Source organism: Lytechinus variegatus, chromosome 15 (assembly GCF_018143015.1).
Source record: "Lytechinus variegatus isolate NC3 chromosome 15, Lvar_3.0, whole genome shotgun sequence".
NCBI classification, from domain to species: Eukaryota; Metazoa; Echinodermata; class Echinoidea; order Temnopleuroida; family Toxopneustidae; genus Lytechinus; species Lytechinus variegatus.
The window spans coordinates 2,928,199-2,954,306 of record NC_054754.1 but is presented as its reverse complement, the minus strand read 5'-3'; the positions used below and the strand labels follow the sequence as shown (position 1 = coordinate 2,954,306).

The 26,108-nt window shown below is 37.7% G+C and overlaps 2 protein-coding genes across 2 annotated transcripts in view; one reads left to right on the top strand and one right to left on the bottom strand.

Annotated features, from left to right (window-relative positions):
• Positions 1-10,731: 10,731 nt before the first annotated feature.
• Positions 10,732-16,825, top strand: LOC121428970. Its single transcript, XM_041625864.1, has 7 exons — positions 10,732-10,761; positions 11,083-11,275; positions 11,985-12,118; positions 12,505-12,573; positions 13,113-13,307; positions 15,243-15,389; positions 16,476-16,825. Exons 1-7 carry the CDS (start codon positions 10,732-10,734, stop codon positions 16,635-16,637), a joined length of 930 nt encoding a protein of 309 aa, XP_041481798.1. The 3' UTR covers positions 16,638-16,825.
• A 6,005-nt stretch (positions 16,826-22,830) lies between these two features.
• LOC121428324 (MAM and LDL-receptor class A domain-containing protein 1-like) overlaps positions 22,831-26,108 on the bottom strand; it is a 57,084-nt gene continuing 53,806 nt past the window's right edge. The window contains exons 20-21 of the mRNA XM_041624892.1: positions 24,618-24,672; positions 22,831-22,948 (exon numbers count right to left, since the gene is read on the bottom strand). Of these exons, the coding sequence (XP_041480826.1) occupies positions 22,904-22,948; positions 24,618-24,672 (100 nt within the window). The 3' untranslated portion in view covers positions 22,831-22,903. The remainder of the gene's footprint in view (positions 22,949-24,617; positions 24,673-26,108) is intronic.

Sequence of the window (26,108 nt, the reverse complement as noted above, 5' to 3'; positions counted from 1 at the left end):
CCCGGGGGAGGGGCACTTCCATTGACGAGTGGATACCATGCGCGACCATGAGATCTCAAAAAGCACCCTAAACACGTATTTTCCATAGCACATTCTGAAAATGCACCCCTTAACAAGTATTGGAAACACAACGACACTATTGGCAATGATTCCCTAAATTGAACCCCTACAGCAATATTTCAATAAATTGTGTCAGTCACGGACGTCGGTTTTACCTTTACCTACATCAATGTTGGTTACAGCCCCACTCGCGCAAATCGTACTTTAAACACGTAGTGTTGACTCTTGGGGCAAAAAGTACATCCTTTATAAAACATTTTAGTCTTTATTTTTTATACCCTATTTGACCCCGAACACGGAGCTTTCCTATCTGAAATAGATATCCCATTTTTATTATTTAAGTGTTTTTGCCACCCTTATTACTCTACCTACGACGTACGTTATACGTACGGCACGTTACGTAGGCTACGTAACGTGCCCTATATCTTGGAAAAGATATGGTATCTACTCGTAAGTGCCCCCCCCCCACTGCACTTCTGCAATTGGGATTGCAGTGATTAGCAATGCCTTTGCAAGTTAAACATTAACATTTGCAAACTCCAAACATGCACGCGGCCATGTTAGGCCATTGGATGTTTGATTGACTGATTGATTTTTTTAAATTGTTTTCGACGTTGCATTGTTTGTAAACTGTAGGCTTATAGTGAATGGTCAAGTGTATTGTCTCCTCTCCTCAGTTAACTACTATAAAAATGTTAAGAAATCAGCTACTGAGCTGTGTTGTTGAGTATTGTAGGCCCTATAGAAATGTGCTTAAAGGAGAAATATATTGATTATGAATGTGGTCTTATTATATATCAATGGAAAGGTAATGATGTGGGGATCATCAGTGGGTCATTCAAAAATACCGAAAATAATACAAAAAGGTGAAAATCGCCGATTAAAAAACGCTAAAATGCCCCTCCGAAATATGCCTCGCATCGGTCTCTGAATTGACTGGAATTTGATGACGTCACTGTCTGTACGAGAGGCGTGATTGGCTCTCCCACGTGAAGCTCCACTTGCATGCAAAACCTGTTGCGTGGGTACGTTTTCTCCACACTGTCACTGAATACTTCTATCACGAAATGACAGAAAACCCAGAATTTTATCTAGATTTGGATTTTCAAATTGATGATTTTAAAGATGAAGAGAATGATGATGAAGTGAACAACACAGTGAGGTAGTTGGAGGTAAATAATGGGGGAACAATGCCGATGATTATGATGAAAATTCAACTTGCCTGACGATCACAAGTCATGTACATGCCGATTCGCTACCAACTCATGCAGCTGCTGCTACAAGTGGTAGCTATACGTACACCGCGCGGGCCAAATTAAATCCATGAAAATGAATAACCACATCCAGAGAGAGTCTATCATAAGAAGGAAAATAATGATATAACTGTACTTACAAACAAGTGAATAATCCGAATTAACCTGAAAGCAAATCAACTCAACGAATAGCAGCAGACGATATGCACCGACGATAAACTTCATGTGGCTGGGATAGATTGTCACTCGTTCTGTTAGATGTAATTTGTAACTCATTAATTTGACAAAATTACGAAACTCGGGGAATTATTTATGTATATAAAAATATAGTAACATCTCTTATTATTTTTTGTATTACGATAAAACCTCTTTTGAAGGAAAACGTTGAGATAAACTAAAATTACTTTTAAATCCCCCCCAACATGCGTAGCTTGTATGTCATTGCAAACAAACCATCGCAAACATGCACGTATTCCTTCCTTGCTGATTGAGAGCTGTGCAACACGTGCATAGATCTATTCTCTCAGTCTCAGCCAAGGCGAGCAAACAATACAAAACAGGTTTTATCGTAATTCAAAAAATGATAAGAGATGTTACTATATTTTTATATAGAATAATAATTCCCCGAGTTTCGTAATTTTGTCAAATTAATGAGATAAAAGTTACATCTAACAGAACGAGTGACAATATCCAGCCACATGAAGTTTATCGTCAGTGCATATGCCATATCGTCTGGTACTATTCGTTGAGTTGATTTGCCTTCAGGTTCGGATTATTCACTTGTTTGTAAGTACAGTTATATCATTTTCCTTCTTATGATAGACTGTCTGGATGTGGTTATTCATGTTCAGCATGAATTCAATTTGGCCCGCGCGGTGTAGCTAGCACTTCCAGCAGCATGAATTGGTAGCGAATCGGTATGTACATGACTTTACTTGTGATTGTGTTGCAAGTTGAATTTTCATCATCATCATCATCGGCGTAATTCCCCCAATTTACCTCCAACTACGGCACTGTGTTGTTTCACTTCATCATCATTCTCTTCATCTCAAAATCATCAATTTGAAAATCCAAATCTAGATAAAATTCTGGGTTTTCTTTCGATCATTTCGGGATCGAAGTATTCAGTGACAATGTGGAGAAAATGTACCCTTGCAACAGGTTTTGCATGCAAGTAGAGCTTCACGTGGGAGAGCCAATCACGCCTCTCGTACAGACAGTGACGTCATAAAAAAATCCCCAATTTCGCGGACGTAATTCTGCGTGTTTGAAGCATTCAGAGAGAGAACTTTAAACTATCAATTAACTGAGTTTCATCCGTCTCCATGATAAATGATGTACACCATCGTGTTCTCCTTATTTTCTCCTTTATTGTGATATATGATTCTCCAGTTTTACGATTTTCAATATATTTCTACTTTAAGGCCCTATCTCACCAACGGAAACGTCGCGTCGCCGCGACAGTCTCCAACTTATCAGTCGCTGCAGTCGCGGAGACGTCTCGGAGACAAAAATGGCTTGCGCTCTCACCAAGGAGACGTCTCGATGGAACGTTTGAAAGATCATACACCTGACTTGGAGCAGGAGGAGGGATATCAGCACGCGTTCAGTCACGTGGTTTCTGAAGTGGGTCAAACAGTGTGAAGAAGTGCCGCGGAGACGTCTCCGCAATGTATTATAATTTTTTTTGGTCTCCAGCGGGTCTTCGCGATGTCTCTGAGACGTCTCTGAGACATCGCGGAGACATCGCGGCGATGCAGTCGCGTATATCTTTAGTCTCCGAGACGTCGCAGCAACTGATGGAGACTTCTCGGAGACGTCGCGGAGACAAGAAACAGTCTCCAAAAATATTAAACATGTTTAATCTTCTTGCGACTCCTCGGAGACTCTGTAATTTTCATGAGACGTCTCAAAGATGTCGCGGAGACGTCTCTGCAACTAGCAAAATTTGTAGTCGCGAACTAGTTTCAAGCCCATGTGAGATACCCCTTAAGTGCCTACATCATTTAAAAACGTTGTCTTATCGGATCGGGGGGGGGGGGGCTTCCATTGACGAGTGGATTCCATGCGTGACCATTGATCTGAAGCTGTGCGCGATGACCATGTATATTTGTAGGGAGAAAAAAAGGAGAAGAAAAATGGAAAAAAGAAAAAAAAAAGAATTTATCTCTGGCGTTTCTATTCATGGAGATACCATTTTCTGTCTTCTCCTGTTTAATAACTCGAAGATATGGAGCAGTGGAGTAAGGAGCGCAATCATGTTTTCGAAAGACACATTATTAAAACCAATTAACTAATACATCCATGAACAGAAAAGACAAGCACTATAGTACTAACTGTTAAATCTAACAAATGATGTTTGTTAAACAAAACACTCAAAAGGTTGTTGGTATTAGCTTGCCAATCAAAATGCGAACGCGCAGCGCTAGCTGCATGGAGATGTTGATGCTCAAACAATATAACGGACCGTTGCAGAGAATCAATAATTTGTAAATCAAACAAAATAATGAAAGCTCGATTTCCGAACTGAAATATGTATTGTATATCGACTTCAATACTTGATATTTTAAGCTCCATAACAGCCTAATGAGCAAGATCTTATCGAACATGCATGGATTTTTTTTTTGTAGTGACACGAAATATTTTTTCAAAGTCTTCCTCTCACCTTATTTTATTCCTCGTCTTCTTTCTCCTTTTCCCTCTTTTTCTCCTCTCTTTTCCCTTCTTTTCCCTTTTTTCTTTTGTTCCCCCTTTTCCATTTTTTGCTTCACCAAAGGGGGGGGGGCGGGCCCTCTGCCCCCCTGGATCCGCCTATGTGTAAAAAACACTAAAATCATGAAAAATTGTATATATTTCGCTAGGAAAACTATTTGCGGTCCAATTTGCGAGGGTATAAAAAGACTGAAATACTTTAGGGATGTATTTTTTTGTCCGATTAATTTGAGCGAGGTGTGGGAGGTGGGGCGGTATGAATTAGCCGACGTAATACTAAAGGTAAAGCCGATCACGCGTCCATGACAAAACAATTAAAATATAGGCGGAGTCAAATCAGGGCCTATCAAGGTTGCCGTTTTGTTCCAAACACTTGTTACGAGTAGTTTTTCACATGCCATACTTGTTAAGGGGTGCATTATCAGAAAATGGAAATTACTTGTTTAGCCGGGTACTTTTCGAAAACCAATGGTCACGCATGGTATCCACTCGACAATGGAAGTGCCGCCCCCGGTGCATGATCTTATATAACACTGGCGGATCCAGGGGGAGGGGGGGGGTGGCACAGCCGGTCCGTGCGCCCCCCCCCTTGAGATCGAGGCACAATTAAAATTTTTAATGTAAAAATGCCGTTAAAACAGAAGTGTGCCCCCCTTCCCGTTTGAAAGTAAAGTGTAAAATCTTTTGGTGAATGAAATACCCTCAGTTTTTTTAACCCCCCCCTTTTTTTTCTTTTCAAAATTTCCTTGGTAAAATGTGCTCCCCCATTCGAAAATCACGGATCCGCCCCTGTATATATTGGGCACATAGCGTTCAAGCATATCGCACGTAGGCCTACAGGCACTTAATCTAAAGCCCGAGTCCTTATAGGGATGGTCCGGGCTGAAAATATTTCTATCTATATAAATAGAGTAAAATTCACAAATTAAAATACTGAAAATTTCATCAAAATCGGATAACAAATAACGAAGTTATTGAATTATAAATTTTATCAATATTTTGTGAAAATATGCACATCGTCATGAATATTCATTAGGTGGGCTGATGATGTCACATCCCCACTTCCTTTTTTCTTTATTATTACATGAAATCGTAAATGTTTTATTTTTTCATACATGTGTAAATGATGCGTCTCCAATATGATGAACGAATTGCGGCAATAATGCACTTAATCAATTGTTAATAAATTTGTTTTTCTTAGTATAGATTTTTTAAATACTAATTTAATGTAATAAAATACAAAAGAACAAGTGGGGATATGACATCATCAGCCCGCCTAATAAATATTTATAAAGACATTCCAGTTTTACCGGAATAATTTAGAATTCAATAACTTTATTATTTGTTATCCGATTTTAATCAAATTTTCGCCTTTTTTCGGCATTTTGCTCGGTGAATTTTAGTACTCTATTTCTTAAGATATAGATATTTCCAGCCTGGACAATCCCTTTAAGTTTAAGATAATTTTCCAGTGACTGGCTAACTTTATTTAAAAGTGAAATAAATTTACAATCCACCGCGGTTTACACGACACACGGGTGCAACCAAAAAAAAATCATATTTATCATCATGATCAAGCCTAAATTTTTATCATAATGTATTCAAACTTGTAACTGCATGTATATTTCCCCGACTAAGTGGCGTCTTTAGTATTACTAGTAGTGTTCAGGGGCGGTATTCTGAGGTCATTTTTTTTCGTGAATAACGTAATACTAGCAAACTAGTATAAAGGAGCTTTGTTGAAAGCTCCTAGCTTGCTATTACATATCTCCTAGCTTGCTATTACATATCTCTAGCTATTACATAGCTTGCTATTACATATCTCTTGCTATTATATATCTCCTAGCTTGCTATTACATATCTCTAGCTTGCTTGCTTGCTATTCAGTATCTATATGTCGTAACGTCGATTGCCCATCCATTCTTGTTTTGATTTGGCAATATTGACTATGCTTTTGACTATTGCCCATAATCCTACTACTGTAGTCTTTACTAAAAGTGTATATTTATTTTATTCAGAGTGAATATTCGAGATATATATATCTCTGGTGTGAATTTATTCTTCAGATGGGTGATCGGGTAAACTTAACTATCACATGAAAATACATCTCATATGTTAACCTTGTATATTTTGACGATTTGTTTGATATACTTTTACCAATCATAAAATTCTAAAAGTAATAATACTTTAAATAGGCGAATTGAATGAGACTACATGGAGATATGTAGCGTGGGGACGCAACGCCAATGCCAATCAAGTTTTGTAACGACAGCTAGCTGAAAAATCGATAAAACTTACCTTTGCCTTCCTTTCTGCTATTTTCGTGTATTTATCCGACAAGAATTCCGGTGAGTCAAGAAAAATTCTTATTGAAATATATGTTGAGAAAATTATCAAATTAATATTACCGTTTGAAAATTCAAAGAAAGAACGCGAGCGCGAGTGATGATGAGTTGTTTGTGTGCGAACACGATCACGAATACAAAAGGCAGCTACCGGTAGTGCCTGCCCAGGCCAGCCGCAGAGTGCAGGGCAGCTCGACTGGTATCGCCGACTAGACGCTGCCAGCTGCCTGGCCCTGCCCTGGACTCGCTCATGCACATGAGTTCTCTGTGTTGGTAAAATGTGTGGCAAAATAAGGTTGACAATGTTACTTTGGCTTATTTTCTCTTTTTCTTTGCCTTGGAACAAATGCTTGATTGTTTGACACTGCCAGTATTACAGCTACATGTAACTTGGCCTTATCCTGAAATAAGTCACCTCTTTTGTGTGTGTGCACTCGTTCAACTGCACCATCTTGCACTCATCCTACGAACGAGGTTATAATGCCATCTTGCATCTTGCCTGTAACCTTGTTCATTGAATGAGTGCATCTACCGATTACCGGTAGCCTACCTTATTCTGCTTTTCATCATCATGTTGTCATAAATTGGCTGTAGCCTTTTTTTTTATTTATTTTTTTCTAAATCAGAAATAGAAATTGAAAAATGAAAAACTTATTGCCAAATTTATATTAGTACCGGTAATTTCCACCAATAGAGGGCATACATGTAGATGAATCAGGGACAACTCGGACCACGGGACATCTCGGACCATGGGCCGAGTTGTCCCACCCATTGCGAGATTTTTTTTTCACAAGTTTGCGTCTATTTTTCCGTCATTTCGAAATTTCTTGTAAAGATTTTCTAGAGATATGGTCTGATGGTAATGTTCTTCACTTTCTATTACTTAAAACTGAACTCTCTACACCAGGGAAACTCAATATGAAAAATAAAATGTAAAAAAAATAGGCCTAAAAATAATAAATTTAAAGTGAAATATTAAGCGCCCCCCCAAAAAAAACCAACAATTTTTTTATTGATGGCTAGCCTCAGCCCGGCATGCCCACACAGCTACACCCCAAATATATTTTTTTTTCGCATTTCGGGGGCAAGAGTGAAATCGCCCCGAGCCCCCACCCACGTAAAAATATTTTTGAGCGACTCAAACATCCACACCAGTCACACTCAGTCAAAGAAATTGAAGCATATTATATCATTACAATCTTAGAGCTCGAAACCAGGGAAAATCAATATAGAAAAAAATTGAAAAATACATATTTACAAAAAAAAAGGCAGAGCCTATATGACTATACGACACTGCCAAGCTTCAAACTCTAGTTCACTCTCTCTCACTCAGTCAAGCTCAGCTCTTTGACTGTGCACGCCCACTTCCATTGTGGATTCGGGCTGAATCCCACCCCGCCAGTTTAGGCGGCCGAGCTACGGAGAATTACGATGAAGAGCAGCGGACCGTTCATCGGTTGTTCGCTTCTTGCGACCAGAGAGAAAAAGATGAAAAACTTGAACAAAATCGTGCAAATACACCAAATTTTATCCTTGTGATGAGAAAATGGAGGTAATGGAATACAACAAAGTCCATCTTCTGCGATAAAAGTAGTACTTTGAGGAGAAATGATCACAAAATCAAGTCAGTTATTGAGCGGGGCCGAGCACCGACACAGTTAATACACGCGCGCCTATGGGAATCGCGAGCTGTCGAAAAAACGCCTAAAATTACACTTTTTTTTATTTCAGCGAAAAAAAAGTAATAGAAAGTGAAGAACATTACCATCAGACCATATCTCTAGAAAATCTTTACAAGAAATTTCGAAATGACGGAAAAATAGACGCAAACTTGTGAAAAAAAAATCTCGTAATGGGTGGGACAACTCGGCCCGCGGTCCGAGATGTCCCGTGGTCCGAGTTGTCCCGACCCCATGTAGATGTACACAACAATATAAATCAATATGCCCAACATTCACGTTTTTGAGCTCTCTGGATGTCTGGTTAATTTAGACAAATAAAAAATAAATTTCAATGTATGGAAATAGTATTTTTGGTCACAAAAATGTATTTTTAATGACTTTTTAAAGGGTGTGTAGCAGTAGTGTGTTAGGACTCTGAGTGCATGTCTAAAAGCTTCAGTAGAGTCTATGTCTGTTTTTAAGGCTATTGAATTAAACTGATATATAAGCTTTAAGTTTAACGTCATTGTCTGCTTAATAAAGCTCTATTGCGACCTGTTGGCATTAATTGTAGCTACACACAGGTCATAGCGCAGTTTACCTCAGGCAATGGTTCGTATAGGCTCCACTACTAGGCCCTAGGGTGACTGCACACAGAGCAAAACATTTCGCTCTTTTCATCGCATTCACACAGCAAAAAATGGTCATGGTTTTGAGGGAAAAATCAAAGTTTAACACATTTTTGACATATGATCCCGTTTTTCAAATTAACCCTATCTAGGCCGGGTGGGGCCTCAGAGGCCCCCCCCCCCTCAACGACTCATGCGATATTTTCGCCGTGCAAAATTTTTTGACCGCGCTGCTCGCTGACTTTTTACTTTCAAGTCTTGCGCAACTTTTGAGACCAATTTTGCATTGATCGGGTACGCAGTTCTGAAGTTACGCAACGTTACATGTATGTATTGAAGTGCATGTCAGACAAAAAATTGCACAAAAACGTGATTTCGTGTACAAAGTCAATGTAAATTGTGTTTTTAACCAAAAAATCATAAATTTATGATTATTTTTAGTTTTGCTGGCATAAATGTATGTTTTTTATGCTGTTTATGATCTTAGAAGAGTCCTCAACGAATTTCATTGAAAAAACAATGAAAAACAAAAGGTCCCCAAAACAAGGAAATACATAAGAAACTGCAAAAACAATATAATACATAAGAAATTGATCTGATATCACATTTTTTTCATGTACACTTGCTAAGAACATCACAAAGAGTTTCTATGCTAAAAATTAGAACATTTGGAGCTTTATCTATGGAGTTAGAGGAAAAAGTATGATTTCGCATACAAATTACGCATAAATTAGCATAATTACGTAATAACGATTCCCATGAAAAAAATTAATATACAAGTTTGTAGAATATATTCCAGACAACCTGCGTGCCAATTTTCGTCGTGATCCCGCATTCGATGGCCGAGATATCAAGGGGGGCCTGAGAGGCCCCCCCTGGCCATATGAACTCCCAAAATACCCCAGCCTAGATAGGGTTAAATGATTTTGGTATCCAATTAAAGAGAATAAAATACTCCAGATAACCTTCATGCACTTACATGTATTTTACATTAGGTTACTACCATTATTTTGATGTCGCATTGAAAAAGGAAGTTCAATGTCTCGTATCTTGTGAATAAATGTACAATATTTTTGTACTAGCGGGTTTTTGTAGTATTGATAATGGTAAATCCAATAGAAATACTAATTTTTCACCTTTCCTCTAGGATCAAGTGTCAGAATTGATTTCAAAATACGCTTCCCCCACTTCTCCAGAAAGCCCAATGCAAAAATGCACACAAAATATCTGCACTCTGTGTGTACATGTAGTTGTGTGTTTTAGCTGTGTGTGTTGTGACAAATTATACTACAGAGCCTGTTGGGAGCATTTGGCTGAATTTCATTCGAAATTCATTTGTTTCATGGATTACTATGAAATTTGGTAGAATTCTATGTAGCATTTTTTTCATCAAGATCTAAAAAAACTGTTTAATGAAGTGGTTGATGAGATAGAAAAATCTTGTGGTCTCCCTACCACTGCACTTCACTACCCTACCACTACCCTCTGCTCCACCTATCCGAATCTTCAGCTCCGGGGACAAAAAATACTCGCTCTCAAAACCCAGTGACAAATTGTGGCACTTTATGGTAACAAAGGCAACATATGACCAAAACATACATTCAGCTTTAATACTCTACAGTGACTTAATTTACTATCGGACACAGGCTTACTCCTGGCCCTTTCTTGTAGTTGTAATAGTCTCGAAATCGGTGATTTGAAGCCGGTTAGCACACATTTTATTTCTCTGCCGAATCCAAAATGGGGATCGCGAACGAAAATTAATTGTGCATGGGTCATCAGTTTGGCGGTGAATCAATACATGTGGGGTACTGCAAACAGGCTTCAAATCACTGATCACCAGTTCACCACAGCGACTAAAGAATCTGGCCCAGACCCAGTTCGATTTGTTACTTGTTAGATCATGCTTAATTGTGTAGGCCGAACGTTACGTTAGATTGGTCGCTGGTGTCACATTTGGCTACGCGGCCATGTAATCCAGAATGTATAGACCTGTCCGGGTGTCCACTGTTTATAACTTAAGTCTGCTTATAACTTTAAATTTCAATTCAATCTGTGTTCAAGATTAAGAATGTGGGCAGAGTGCAGTGCAGAGTTTGCTGTAGTCTAGCAGTTACATGTTGGCTTAATGGAGGCCTCTTTGATCCACATGCAACGTTAAACTAACATTAGATCTAGATCCAAACATAATACTTTTTATTTTTTTTCTATCTCTTTTATTTTTAAATATACATAAGATCTACTAGGTCTACTTCAAATAAGCTCATTAAAATCTAGCAGTAATTACAGTGCTTTATTTCATGTCCAAATGTCAGTTTTTTTGTGTGTATCATTGTATCACTATCACCATGCCTAAGCACGCTCTTGAATCATGTAGTCTATATCTATTATTTTATCTCTCTTTAGGTTAGTATTTTGAAAGAAAATAGCCATGGAACTTTCATCAATTGACACTCCAGTCCTGGTCAGCGCTTGTCTCCTGGTCCTGGCCTTCCTGATTGGGTGTTCTAGAGGACGGGACACCTGGATCTTTGTGGACTTTCTGGCTACTTCTGCATTTGGTCTTGGCTGGTACTTCATCCCTGACATCATCTTAGGATTCCAGGTTGGTTGTCATGACAGTAAAATGATTAGCAGCTGAAAAGAGAAGTGATGGGGATGATGGAGAGTGATGATGATGGAGTAGATGATGATGATGATGATGAAGATGATAAAGGTGATGATGATGATTAATGGTGATGATCAAGATTATGATGGTCTCTTTAACAATTAGAGATGACAATGATGATGATGAGGTCATGAGGATGCTAGTGATGATGATGATTAATATAGTGATGATGATGATGATGGTGATGATGATAATGATGGTGATGATGATAATGATGGTGATGATGATGGTGATGATGAAGATGATGATAATGATGATGGTGATGATAATGATGATGGTGATGATGAAGATGATGATGATGATGAAGATGATGGTGATGATGAAGATGATGAAGATGATAATGAAATGGTGATGACAGTGATGATGATGTGAGTGATGATAATGAAGATGATTGTTAGTGATGGTGATGATAATGATGGTGTTGATGATGGTAGGTGATAATAATGATGAAGATTGTGATGGTAATGAAGATCACAATCATGATGATCATAAAGATGTAGTGATGATCATTGATGATGTTATTGATGAGGATAGTACAAAATGTTGAAAATCCTACATGTAGATTTGCCACTCAACATTAATGTACATTTTCTGTGCATTTATCCATTTGAAATTTCAACATGCAATATTTTTTTTGTCTTTCAGATCAATGTGACCCCCCGATGGCACTCATCTGACATATACTCGAGCCTTTGCTGCTTGTATGATTGGTGATGCTGTATCCCGGTATTTCCTCCGATGTTCTAAAGATGCTTCTACACTTGTCTACCTCCTCTTCTCACGCATAGTGGTAAGAATTACAGTGCACTCGTAAGCAATCGATCTACTTTTGGGTGTTTTCTAAAACATGGACTTATTCAAGATGGAAGATAAGAAAAGAAGGAAGATAAGAAAAGGAGGAGGGGAAGGAGAATAAAGATGTGATAAGAAATAGGGGGGGGGGGGTAGAATAGAGTTCCAGTAGAGAACAAGCTAATGAGGGGGTTTAAGAGAAGGAAAAAAAAATCTTTCGTGCTCTATATTTTTTGTGAAGCTGTTTAAGAACATTAATTTCTCAACATTGTACCAAAAGTTTGATATTATTCCTGCTCTAAATTCACTAATCACATACATGTACATGTACTATGCTATTGCAAAGTTCTCATATTTCTATTTTTTTTTGTATTTCTACAACAGGGCTGCTCTGTTCTCATTATTTCCATGATCTACATTCAATACTTCGGTGGAAGTGCTTGGAACCAAAATGTGAGTATCCTTAATTGTTATGAAAATCATCTAAAAGTTTGCCCCGTCACAAAGAAGTGAAATTCTCACACTTAATGACTGCAGTTACGCTTTGGTAGTTGCAAGTAGATAATTTCAAGTTCTTGCATATTTGACATCAGATTGAACATAACACATACATGTACATGTATGTCGATGTTGCTGTGCAATGCAGATTGAGTGACAAACAAATAGAGATTCAGCCCCTCAACTTTTTTCGTTATAAATTCATGATGGATGAAGATCTTTTTGCTGTATTTTTTTTGCCTTTTTATAGTCTCGCACACTTATAAAACCCAAATTCACAATAACACCAGGGTTCTCATTTCAAAAGTTGTGCTTATTTTCATACCCGCATATCTGACTGAATTTTTTTTCAGAAATTAGTAGTGTTTTAAGCTAAATTAGTAGTGTTTTAAGCTAAAAAAAGAAGTAGTGTTTTAAGCTAAAATGTGACAATATGAATTATTTTCATCTTTGATTGATTTAAAGCAACACCATTTTTTCTACTCCATCTTCAGCACATCTTCTTCGGCATGCTGGGCAACATGCTATGGATGATGGGAAGTGTCGTCTACTACTACCAGTCCCGCTACTCCGGTGGCCACGCCCAGCTTGAAAGCCGTCTTAACATGCACCTCCGCCTGGATGGATTCCTTACTCTGTTGATCGGATGCTCTTGCTATGCCTTCCCCGATTTCTATTTGAAAATGCAGGTACGTTGTGCGTTAACTTTTTCCTCTTTTGCAGTTAGGGTTGTTTTTAACTTTGGATCTTCAAAGTTTTATCAGTCAGAAAATTATGCAAATTTATTAAACATGCCCCGTGTTTGTATGATTCATGTTGAACGATAAATGTTTGAGAAAACCGTGTTGGCAAATGAATTTATTGACAAGGTGATTTGCATGTGGTGCACATGGAAAAAGGTGTGCCTTTTGGATAAATGCACAATGCATGGCGCTTTGTCAAAGGTTGAAACTATCACTTTGATTAAAATGCAACAAATTGTCGGCAGTTCTGTGTGGGCTGCATACTTTCGAGGAAAATATGATTTGGATTTACAGTGAATTACAGTAGAAAACAAGAGATTCAATGTTCCTCTGCATGATTATAAACAAAATTTTCAATAGACGAAGTAGAAATTATAAGAAGACAAGGGGAAAATTATACCATCTGGTTATTAGACTAAATGACAGATGGGAAAAGTGAGTATTAAACAAAGTGATGATTGAACCAAGAAGTATTCAACCATATTGATAGACCAAAGTCCCCAAATGGATTCAGTCACGATAGTGTTAGGTTAGCTAACCATTAGACCATCTTTGTGTAGACCAAGTGGGTTTAGTAATGAAGGGTTAGACAAGCTGAGAATTAATCTTATCTTTTAGACTAAGTGGATTTACCCAGGATGTGTTGAAAGATCCAAGAATTAGACCATCTGCCTTCAAACCAAATGGGTTTTACAGACCTGTCAACCAGTATGTTTTTTGCGTATTAAATATGTATTTGCAACCAAAATACGGCAGAAATATGTTTTTGTTAAAAAAAAAATCATGATTTATTGAGAAAAATCATCTCTATATGTCTCTATTTCATAAAACTTAATGTATCACAAATATGGTTATTAGATCAATGTAATTTCGGGTAACTTGTTTTCTTTTTTTCAATCATTTTGTTAAAACCAGGGTGAGATATACACATGTTTAAATGTTTATTTTTTTCATCTGCAAGAGCAGTGCGCATTTTAGCTTGCATGCATCTTTAGTGCCGCGATGAGCGAGTGTGCCACGCATTTTATTATGAAATACACTTTTTTGGGGAAAAATACATATTTTTTAAATCACAGAATCCAATTTTTCATTCCCGGAGGTTGGCAGGTCTGGTTTTAATAGCCAGAGTGTGTTAGACTAGCTCAGAATTAGACCATCTGCATGTAGACCAAGTCAGATTAGCAATGATAGGTTAGACATCCTGAGAATCTGCATGTAGAACAAGTTGGGTTATCAATAATGAGATTGATGAGCTGAAAATTAGACCATCTGCATGTAGACCAAGTGGGCTTAGCAATGATAAGTTAGACAAGCCGAGAATTGGACCATGTGCTCGTGAATGTACAGTACATTGTTACCGTGTTTACACATTGACTCGGGTGTTGAATCCGCGAGCCGGGTTGAACACTGCGAAGAAGGGATCAGAGATCGCGTTTATACGTACATATAAAAAGGTGAGTTCAACACGGCTCGCGGATCTCGAACGGAAGAAGAATTATGACGTCGCAAATTAAACGCGGGAAATTCACCGCCGGAATCGAATCTTGTTCGTGCGAACAACAACAATGCCAAAAGTGAAAGCGCGCGCAGTGACCTGGTCAAGAGAGTTCGACACGGCTTTCTGTTTACACACGAAAAAATTGCCGAGTCTGACTCGGCTCGCGGGTTGAAACCTACGATTTTGGCGGATCAAAAAAGCCGTGTTTGACACGGCTAGCGGATCACACTGATCACGTTTACACAGCATAAAATTGCCGTGTTGAGCACGGCTCGCGTGTCGAACCCCCGAGCCGTGTAACTGTGTAAACACGGTATGTATTACCAAGTGGATATAAACCATGATAAAAATGTTCACCAATGATACTTTCATGATCTTTGCAGACCACCCTTGAGACCTACGACGGAGCCCACCTTCACATGGTTAGATCCACTGGAGCTCTCCTCATTGGGTCTTCTATGCTGAGCTTTGTGGCTCCAGGATTTCTATTCGACTGGGACAAGAGGGCGCTCTTCACGGGCCGTATTGTGGTAAGTAATGTCAACTTGTTTCTTCTGTTCTTTATACATGCAACATGCGCTGTTCGTTTGCTTGATTGCACCTCTAATTCTCATTTGTAAGATATTGCACAGATGAATGATTGCCAAGGTAGAGAGTTGTAATGATTTTTATTGCGGTGGGTGTTTGATAAAGAGCTTCATAAGTAACTTTTGATCACTTCACGAACAATTGGAACATGTTCTTTGGTACCATGTCATTTACACGTATGTAGAGATGTTATCATAATAATGATAATAATAGTTGCATTTATACACATGGAGCACTTAATTCTTCATGTTCTCAGCGATTTACATTGTACTGTGAGCACTTCCTCTACTTACTAGAGAGCATTTCAACAAAACTTCCAAGATGCAGTTGCTTGGCATACTACATGGGATTTTGCATCTTACTGGGTACCCAATTAAAATATGGGAGGGGGGGAGCACTTCCATGCGTGACCATGGGGTTTGAAAAGCACCCTACACAATTATTGTCCATGTTTTGGAAATGCACCCCTTAACTAGTATTGGTGTGTGAATCCCTACCCTTAAAAGTATTGGAAACAAAATGGTACCCTTGACAAGTATTCCCTGAATTGACCCGCCAAACAAGTACAACGATACATGTATCTTAATTGTTATGTCATGGACGTGATCACGGACGTCAGCTTTACCTTTACTTTCATTGGGTTAGTACCACCAGACACACCTCACTCAAAATGGACCATAAACACGTAGTGTTCTAAAAGTACATCCTTTAAATATTTTTGTCTTTTTATACCCTCGCAATTGGACCATGAACACATAGTTTTCCTAGTGAAATATATACTGTACCCTTTTTTCATTATTTTAGTCTTTTTGACACCCGTATTACGTTACGTACGTAATGTGCCCTATCTTGAAAAAGAGATCCATTTTATGTTTCTTTTGGTCATGCATAGTATCCAATCGTCAGTGGAAGTGGCCTCCCCGGCCATGTGGGATATTAACACACAAACCCCTGATTACAAGGCGCGAGTCAGAACCACTTTACTTTATTTTTATCTTCCTGTTTTCTTTTTTCTTCAACCTTTACAGAAAGTATTTGTGACTGTCCTTGCTGTTCTCTACGCCGCTGCCAAGTACGATGCGTGGGGAGGCAATCTCCATCTCTACCTCCTCATGGAGATCATCATCATATTGAACTCGTTGCTAGGTTACTACGCCCCCCATGAGACAGAACGCTACAAGAGCAATTAAGGAGATATCCCAATGACACCGGAAGCACCTACACCTGTACACAAGGTGCAAATGAGTCTAAGGGTTTTTGGCGATGCAGCAAATTCTGAAAAGTGGATTAAGTTAGACCTAGGGGCTGTTTCATAAAGAGTTACAACTGTTGAAACATTGCCATAATGGCAATTACCATGGCAACAGGGCTCAGGAGCCAATCAAAATCAAGGTTGCCATTGCAGTTGTCATACAGTTACACAGTTGTAACTCGTTATGAAACAGGCCCCTGGGCTCCATTTCATAAAGACTTAATTTTGCTATATTAATAACTACGATGGAAACCTTGATTTTGATTGGCTACCGAACCCTGTTTCCATGGTAGTTACCATCATTGCAAAGATTGTAGGTATTTATGAAATGGGACCCTGGGCCCTGTAACTCAAAGCTCAGCGATTGATCATACAATTGATCTGTGTAATTGATCGTCGTATCAGTCGTATGATCAATTATTAGATCTTGTTTTTCAGGGACCTGAGCATTGTTTAGTCAGTCATAGAAGCATTTTTTAAAAATCATAATAGTCACATACCATCTAGCTATCGTAGCTTTTTATTTATTGGTACGCATGACAGAATGCATCAGTAAACTTGAGGTATGTTAGGGTTGTAGTGTTGAGGTTGTGATTCGATCCAGGCTGTGGCTGTTTGCTGTATGCCTCTATAACTGACCAAATGATGCTCCTAATTCTAATTTGGTCTATGAACTATGAATGATGAATCGTCGCGTGTCATCTTTTTTGCTGTCCGCTTTATGCTGTGGCAATTCTGAAACAAATGAGTCACGAGAGAGATATAATTTGAAGATAATAATAGGGTCACATGACTTGTATTGAATCACAGGCCTTAATTTGCAAAGTTGATTTTGAATCTTTTGGACTGTAGGATCATATTGATATAACATAACGGCCCAAATTCACAAAGGTGGTTCTGAAAACCTACGGTTGAATCCATGGTTTATGCAGATTTCCTGTATAAATTACACTTAATTTAGCGTGTATCTAAAAATGTCCAATGCTGATGCACACTTTTGTCACAGTGCGCCAAACTGACGCCTGTTACCATGGATAGGTGCGCTATTTTATTCACGAGTCCACTGTTTGAAGAGTGGATTCATTAATTCAAAACAGCGGACTCCTGAAGAAAATATCGTGGATAACCACGGCACTGACAAAAGCGCGCATCGGCATTGGAATTCTTTAATACTAGTATACACGGTGAGATGAGCTTCATTTATACAGGAAATCTGCATAAACCATGGACTCAACCGTGGGTTTTCAAAACCACCTTTGTGAATTTGGGCCATTATTTATTTTTTTTTGAGTGCTGTAAATTTTCTTCAATTTTTTGCATTGAGAGTAAAGTAGGAACTATAATTTGGGAATGACAAGGATATGAAGAATTGACATCTTAATTATGTAAAATTGTAATTGAGGGTAAAATTGTAATTGAGGGATGAGTTAGGCTTTTCAAGATATGGATCATGATCATGTTAAAAAGAGACCCAAAGTGAAATATTTTCTTATCTTTATAAGAACTAAATAGACTTGGACAGTCATAGAAAAACTACTGTGTGTTTTGATTCTTGATAAATTATTACGATAAACAGTAACCAATTCGTAATGGAAACTAACAAAAATACTGTTTGAAGTGAATTAATGATACTATAAAGCACTTGATGCATGTCTTTTCTGGAGCAGAAGGATGTTAACATGAACCATGGATTAATGTCCTTCTGACCCTGACTGGACTGTTGCAAGTTCTCGCAAACGCAACAGAAGAATGTAGTATGGTAGTAAAAGCCGTATGTGAACATGCCCCATGGCAGCCATGATTTTTCCTTGTACAAGTAATGTGAGCAGGAACATTCACATATGGTGAAAACAATGCTGAGCGTAAGTGCCACTGCATTTTGGAGCTGCATCGATCCAGGATTTCAATGGCAAACTTTGTATGTCACTTGAAAGGCCTCATGCAGGCCTTGCCGACCCTAGCGCCATGTTACTCCTCTGATGTGTCTGCGAAAACTTGCTATCTATATCACATATTGTGTACTTATGACAACGTGTTATGGACTTTCAGGGTTGTGTTTTAAGAGGCAATTGATAAGTATCGTGTGCTGTAAATCTGGCTGGATTGGTTTGGCAATACAAGATGATCAAACTTGAAATGACAAGAATTATAAGAGTGAGGTATTTGCAGTTCTTTAGGAGTGATTTGAGTTTGTTTCGTCATTGTTTCATTCACCATGATAAAACACATCCACAAGTATATACTTTTTCTATGGAATTAGAAGTCATTTTTTTGTAAAAATCAAAACGCAAACTCTTTCTCTGCATTGTAACATGTATAGTGGGCAGACTACATTTCTCTTCCACCTAAAAAGCGATCCAAAAATAGTTTATTTTTCTATGCCACTTTGGTATAAGTGCTATTTTGTATGAAAGGAAATCTTGTATATACTTTTTGTGTCAAATGAATGGGTTATTTTCTTACTCTTATTTGGTTATACGCGAGTTCAAAATAGTTGTAGTAAGTTCGTACCAAAGTTTGAACAATCTTGTCTGGACCATTCCTCAGTATATGGTGTTTACATGTATGTTTACATTATCTGTAGTGGTATTGAGCCTGTCTCTCTGAGTTGTCTGCACTCAGTTTTGGAAGAGGAAATGGTGATTTGAAAGATATTATCTACCTGCATGATAATGATTTTTATCAATTGAAAATATGTAGATCTAGCAGTAGCAGCTTGACATGTCTGGCCCAGTGGATTAGTTTCCGGACTTTGAAACAGAGGGTTGTGGGTTCGAATCCCAGCCATGGCGTAATTTCCTTTGGCAAGGAATTTATCCACATTGTGCTGCACTCGACCCAGGTGAGGTGAATGGGTACCTGGTAGAATTCATTCCTCGAACGCTTTAGCGCCTATTAATATGGCGGCTCAGCTACAGCTTGGGTAATAATATGATGCCGAGTATCAAAGCGCAGTTGAGTATACGCACATAGTAACTGCGCTATTAATACTAGTAAATATTTATATTATTATAAGTGTTTATGACATAACCATGTACATACACTGTACACACGGCTCTTCCCATTGTACATTTTGGCAATCCTGTATGTACAGTATTGCAACTGGTTTATTTAAATCGGAAGTTGTATGTATTCATTGCTCGGTCTCGGACTATGATTTTTGTATATTTGTACATGCTGCATGCATATCGTTAACAGTTATCCTCTTTTGACGGTCATTGTATGCAAGGGATAGGCAAGGTTTCATGCAATCATTCCAGTGTTCTGATTAATATGCATTATGTTTCAAACACTAGATCTGCCATTTCCACTCTTTATCCAAAAGCACTGCATGCTTGTTGTATATTCAGTTTTGTGATATGTGTAGTAGAGGTACATGTAAAGCCTCATGGAGAAAAAATCATCCATATTTCGATTGCTATATATTTGTCTCCATTTTAGATAGGTAAATGTTATGACTTGCTTTTCATCTAAAAAACAAGGTATTGGTAATTATCCACTTCAGAGCCCCGTCTTACAAAGAGTTTCGATTGATGCAATCAGCCTCAAGTATAGGAACATCTATCAACATCAGAATATTTTTCTTCAAGAAATATTAAACAAGTGTCTTATTTTCTTCAAGAAATTTTTAACAAATGTCTTGTTTAAACAAATAGAAGCACAGTGAATTTTCAAGAAAACTACAAAATACAGCATATCTAGGAAATATTTTGAACAAACACATTTTAGATGTTGACGTTGCTGGCTTTCCATAGTTGTGTATGATTGGATCAATCGTAACTCTTTGTAAAACAGGGCCCTGGAAGAGAGACTGTAATGTATACCTCACATTCCAACAGAGGCAATTTTGTTAACCTTTGACAAAATTCATCCCTTTTAAACCTTGCATATTTTTTTCAGTACTCCCGAGTCCTGATACCACCTTGAGATTGTTGAAATAAGCTCCAAGTACTGTCAAGAGAAATATTTATGTCCACCATTTTTATTGTATTTTGTTATGAAGTCATTCATCTGCAAGTTCCCTCCCAGCGCCCGAGAGTATTGATATCCAATTTTTTTTTCAGAGGCAGATCTTTGTTCAGTTTTTAAAACAAATCCTGAAAGGGGGCAGGCATAATTGTCTGTTCTTGATATTTATCAATTTTGACATTTTCCCAGTATCCCTATCTAGTGACAGAGAATTAGCAGTGTCTGTTAAAAAAACTATAGATGTTACAGCATTTGATCTTAAAAAAATGCATTTAACCTATAACAATAGCATGGTCGAGTTTGGGTGGGGGTCTTTGGCCGAAGTTGATGACAGCCAGGCTACAGAATTTTAGCAGTGGACTCGGCCGGTGTAAATTCATGTGGGAGTGTCATCAACGGAGTATCATGAAAAGTTTTATCAGTGATTTTTACTCGGATATATTCAACTACTGCAAAATTGTTGCAACCGATAGGCTGTGAGCCAAGTAGTGAAAATCACTTGGAATTTTTCATGACCCCCCCCCCCACCTCTGAAAATTTCTTGTTTTTTTGCATTTAATCTCATTTTGTAATCATTCTATCCCTATACCACTGTATACCAGTGACGTTATTTTTCATTCTGATTATGTATGCAATGATACCCATTTGTATATTGATTTTTTTCTTGTGTTCTATTTTCTCTGAGAAATACAGACGTTTTGGTTTTCCATAAACTTGTTTCACATGTTTCTTTCTTCTGTGCATTTGGTATTTACATTTCTGAAGATGTTAATATGAGTTTGACTGAGTGATTTGTTAAAGGAATCGATGGTGACGGATTCATCATCATCATTACCACCACCACCACCACCATCATTATCATCATCACCATCATTATCATCACCACCATCATCATCTTCATTATCACCATCGTCATCATCATTATCATCATCTGTTCATCATCATCATCACTATTTTAATCAACATCATCATGTGACATTTATAAATGTCATGATAATAAACATTTGGAGAAAAGTGCACAAAGAGACTTCATTGATTTTACAAACTCACAATATATTTTCCATATTTCAGATAAACACAAAAATAAACAAAAATGTATCGATATTTGAATTCTAACATGTATAGCAATGACAGATTTAGTAAATGATGTACATGAAATATGAACGTGCGAGCAGTCATGATCTTGCCACGCCCCTCCCCTCCCCGGAAGAATAAAAATCAATAAATGATTATAACGTAAATGAAAAAAGGTAAATAAAATAAAAACATGAAATTGAATTAAATCATCTTAAAAAAGTAGAAAATACATTGTACATCTTTTTATATCAAAATGTAGTAAAAGTACAGTAAAAGTGTGACCCAGTTCCAACGATTTCTTTCCTAAAAATGCATAAAACGCCTTCAAATTTAGTAATTTTGCTCCCTAAATGAGTGTTCTTGATTTTACATATTTTTCCCTCATCTGTGACATACCACCCAAAACTAACAATAGACCACCAATAATAAATTTTCAGGTCTTTAACGGGCTTAAAAAAAACTAATTGTCGAAATTGTTCAACACAAACCCAGACAAGTACTCGATTGATTGCAGAAGAAATCAAGCGAGAGCTTATTGAACGCAAGCAGAAAGGTTTGAAGTGTATGGTTCACTCAAGCATTGAACAATTTCAGTAAAATTTTAACTCAGTCCTCAAATAGTGGTGTAAAAAATCTTTTATATCTTTTCTTTTATTCAATTTGCATAGTATGAAGGAAGTTTGCTCTTTTAGATAACCCATTTTTAACTTGCTTTTCGAAAATCTAGTTAGTATTTTTGGCTATTTTTACAGAGAACCTTACCTTATTGTTGGTTTATGGAGGCTGATCACCTTTTTATTTCTTATAAAATAGTAAGGTGGTCGCCCCCTTCCATACATTTTTTTGACTTGACAGAATACTCGCTTTCCAATCTAACTTGATAGCAGTGGCGGATCTAGGTAAGGGCAATCCAGCCCGTGCCGCCCCCCCCGTATTGATCGAGAGGCACAAAAATATTTTCTCGGGGGATGTATCACGCATAAGCAAGAAAGGTTTATTTTTTCTTTTTTTTTTGCTTTTCATTTTTTTCAAAATGACCTCCGTTTTGGATCGAGAGCCCTTTTTTCCGTTTTTGCATGTAAAAATCCTGGATCCGCCCCTGTAGTTATGGTTGATTTTTCTGTGCTATAATTTGCTTTTGTACCCAAATATGTTGCATTAAGCTTGTGTGTCTGTCTTTTCCATGCTGAAAGAGGCCGGATTCTGTAAAGGAGAAATTGATAGAAAAAAAACCCACCAATCGTTTAAAAGCATGAATTACACCCCCAAATAGAAATCATTCCATATGGGTACGAGTATTGTAAAGCCGTACAACAAATCACAAAGAAAATAAACGACAAATAAACTTTACCCCATTTCGAAAAGTGAAGTAAAAGAGAATACATGAAATTCAAATGCATCGTTCTTGTTGTGAACTTTCATTTTTTTTTGTTGAAAACAGTATGTGAAATGAAGGGAAATAAACGATTCAATTATTAACAAACCTTTGGTTAAAAATACATAACAAGTGGAATGCCTCTGGCCGTCTCACCTGCATCACGCAGTTCAACATAGCAGCAGTGCTGACTTTGAAAACTACTATAACTCGCACAAGATGTTCAGTGATACTTGGTTACTCTTATTTCCGCGTTTTATGAACTAGACCAATACACTTACAGAGATAGGATGGTAATTCAACAAATACCCCCAATATGGCCAAAGTTCATTGACCTCACATGACCTTCGACCTTGATCATCTGACCTGAATCTTGCACAGGATATTCAGTGATACTTGATTACTCTTATGTCCAAGTTTCAAAAGTCAGATCAATAAACTTGCAAAGTTATGATGGTAATTCAAAAGATACCCCCATTATGGCCAAAGTTCATTGACCTTTGACCTTGGTCATGTGACCTAAAATGCGCACAGGATGTTCAGTGATACTAGATTACTCTTATGTCCAAGTTTTATGAACTAGACCAACATACTTTCAAAGTTATGATGGTAATTCAACAAATATCCCCAATTTGGCCAAAGTTCATCGACCCTAAATGACATTTGACCTTGATCATGTGACCTGAAACTTGCACAGGATGTTCAGTGATACCTGATTACTCTTATGTCCAAGTTTCATGAATCAGATCCAAAAACTTTTAAAGTTTTGATTGTAATTCAACAGATACACCCAAATCGGCCAAAGTTCATTGACCCTAAATGACCTTTGACCGTGGTCATGTGACGTGAAACTCATGCAGGATGTTTGGTGATACTTGATTAAGCTTATGTCCAAGTTTAATGAACTAGGTCCATGTCCTTTTTAAGTTATGATGTCATTTTAAAAACTTAACCTCAGGTTAAAATTTGGTGTCGCCGCCGCCGTCGGAAAAGCGGCGCCCATAGTCTCACTCTGCTATGTAGGTGAGACAAAAATCAGGTCAAAATTGATGACATTTCAAAACCTTAACCTCAGGTTAAGATTTCGATGTTGATTCCCCCAACATGGTCTAAGTTCATTGACCCTAAATGACCTTTGACCTTGGTCATGTGACATGAAACTCTAAAAGGATGTTAAGTAATACTTGATTAACCTTATGGCCAAGTTTCATGAACTAGGTCCATATACTTTTTAAGTTATGATGTCATTTCAAAAACTTAACCTCAGGTTAAGATTTGATGTCGCCGCCGCCGTCGGAAAAGCGGCGCCTATAGTCTCACTCTGCTATGCAGGTGAGACAAAAATCAGGTCAAAATGTATAAAGTTCTGTGATATCTCCATGAATTAAAACATTAATTCATTGAATCAAATAGTATATCAAAATAATATACATAATGTACGTGTGTAGGAAGCAAAAATATAGATGAAAGGAAAATTGTTTGGTTACTATCACTTACGTTGCCATATGCAGGATTTGATACTCCCGGAGCCATTTCATTGTTGACAAGTTTTCTGGATAAAGAGAATAATTTTAAAGCTTATAGTGGCATTACTATTAGCATCACCTGCAATTTAAATACATTTGAGGTAAAGTGCAGCAGCTGAAAAGAGACCATAGACACACCTCCAAGCTGGTTTAGCCTGCCTATGATAGACGTCAAGATGACAGTTTTCTTGTTATTTATTTTTTCTTATTGTAATGTAAGATATATTCGAGTGAAGATGCAGAAAGTGATTGTTAGAATGACATACAGAAAGGTATGGAACCATAAAGTCTACATAATCAAGACTATTTTGGAAAAGCATACTTCCGTTGAAAAAAAAGGAATTATTGTGTTTTACTGCTTGAAACATGAAGATGGCCAAATAACAGCACTTTGAACAGCGCCACATATGCAAAAAAAGGTGAAGGAGTGGGCTTATAGAATGTATTCGTGTGTTAGAATATTACTTTGACATAAAAAATAAATCAGGGGCTGCGGAAGGTTTTATTGAAAGGGTGGGGTGTCAATCATTCAAGAGGTCAATTTGAGATGTTTTTGTTTAGGTCCTGTCAGTGGCGTACCGTGGGTCACGGCATTGGGGGCACCAGTAAAAATTTCGAGTCACTTCATGAGCGCGCGAAGCGCGCTCAGTTGCCAGGTATACTGACCTAATTGAGATATTTTAAAGACAATGACATTAAACGGATATGTATCTCACCAATCAAATAATGCGAGCGCGAAGCGCGAGCTGAAAATTTTGTTATTCAGACCTGAAAAGGGACATTATAATCATTTTTTTAAAATTATGACAATGCGTACCTGTCTCGCTAAACAATGCAAGCGCGAAGCGCGAGCTGAAATTTTTGTATAAATTCACCCCAAACAAGGAGATTTTAAGGACTATATTTTAGGAATCAATTAAGAGTATACATATCTAACCATAGTCATCTAATACGAGTGCCAAGCGCTTGCTGATTTTGTTAGAATTACATCTAAATATATGAAGCACTTGTAGTCATTGTAATCATGAATATCATAGCATCTCACTAATCAAACATTGCGAGCGCGAAGCGCGAGCTGAAAAATTAGATAATTCAGACCTGAAGAGGGGTATTTTAAGGCTTGTTAGTAGGAATTCACGAAGACCATACGTATTTCACTAGTCAAGTGATGCGAGCGCGAAGCGCGAGCTGAAATTCTTTGATATTCACATCAGAAAAAAGGGACATTTCAATGACTGATCTGTATTCATGGAGAGCAGACATATCTCATCAATCCACTAATGCGAACGTAATCGCGGACAGGAACTGTTTTATATTAAGACCTTAACATGGGGCAATCAGTAGTCATGAAACAGAAGCATATGTCACTACATAAAACAATAATAACTCGAAGTGCGAGGAAATACATTGGGTGTATATTGGCTTGAAAACGGGAGGTTTCAGTACATAAGCATCATATATC

Bases quoted from the DNA above. Each gene is read 5' to 3' on its own strand.
- LOC121428970 (XM_041625864.1), top strand. From the start codon at position 10,732: ATGTGGGCAGAGTGCAGTGCAGAGTTTGCT. The intron at 11,276-11,984 runs ATGACAGTAAAA...GATCAATGTGAC, and splicing joins AGGATTCCAGGTTGGTTGTC to CCCCCGATGGCACTCATCTG. The intron at 15,390-16,475 runs GTAAGTAATGTC...CAACCTTTACAG, and splicing joins TCTTCACGGGCCGTATTGTG to AAAGTATTTGTGACTGTCCT.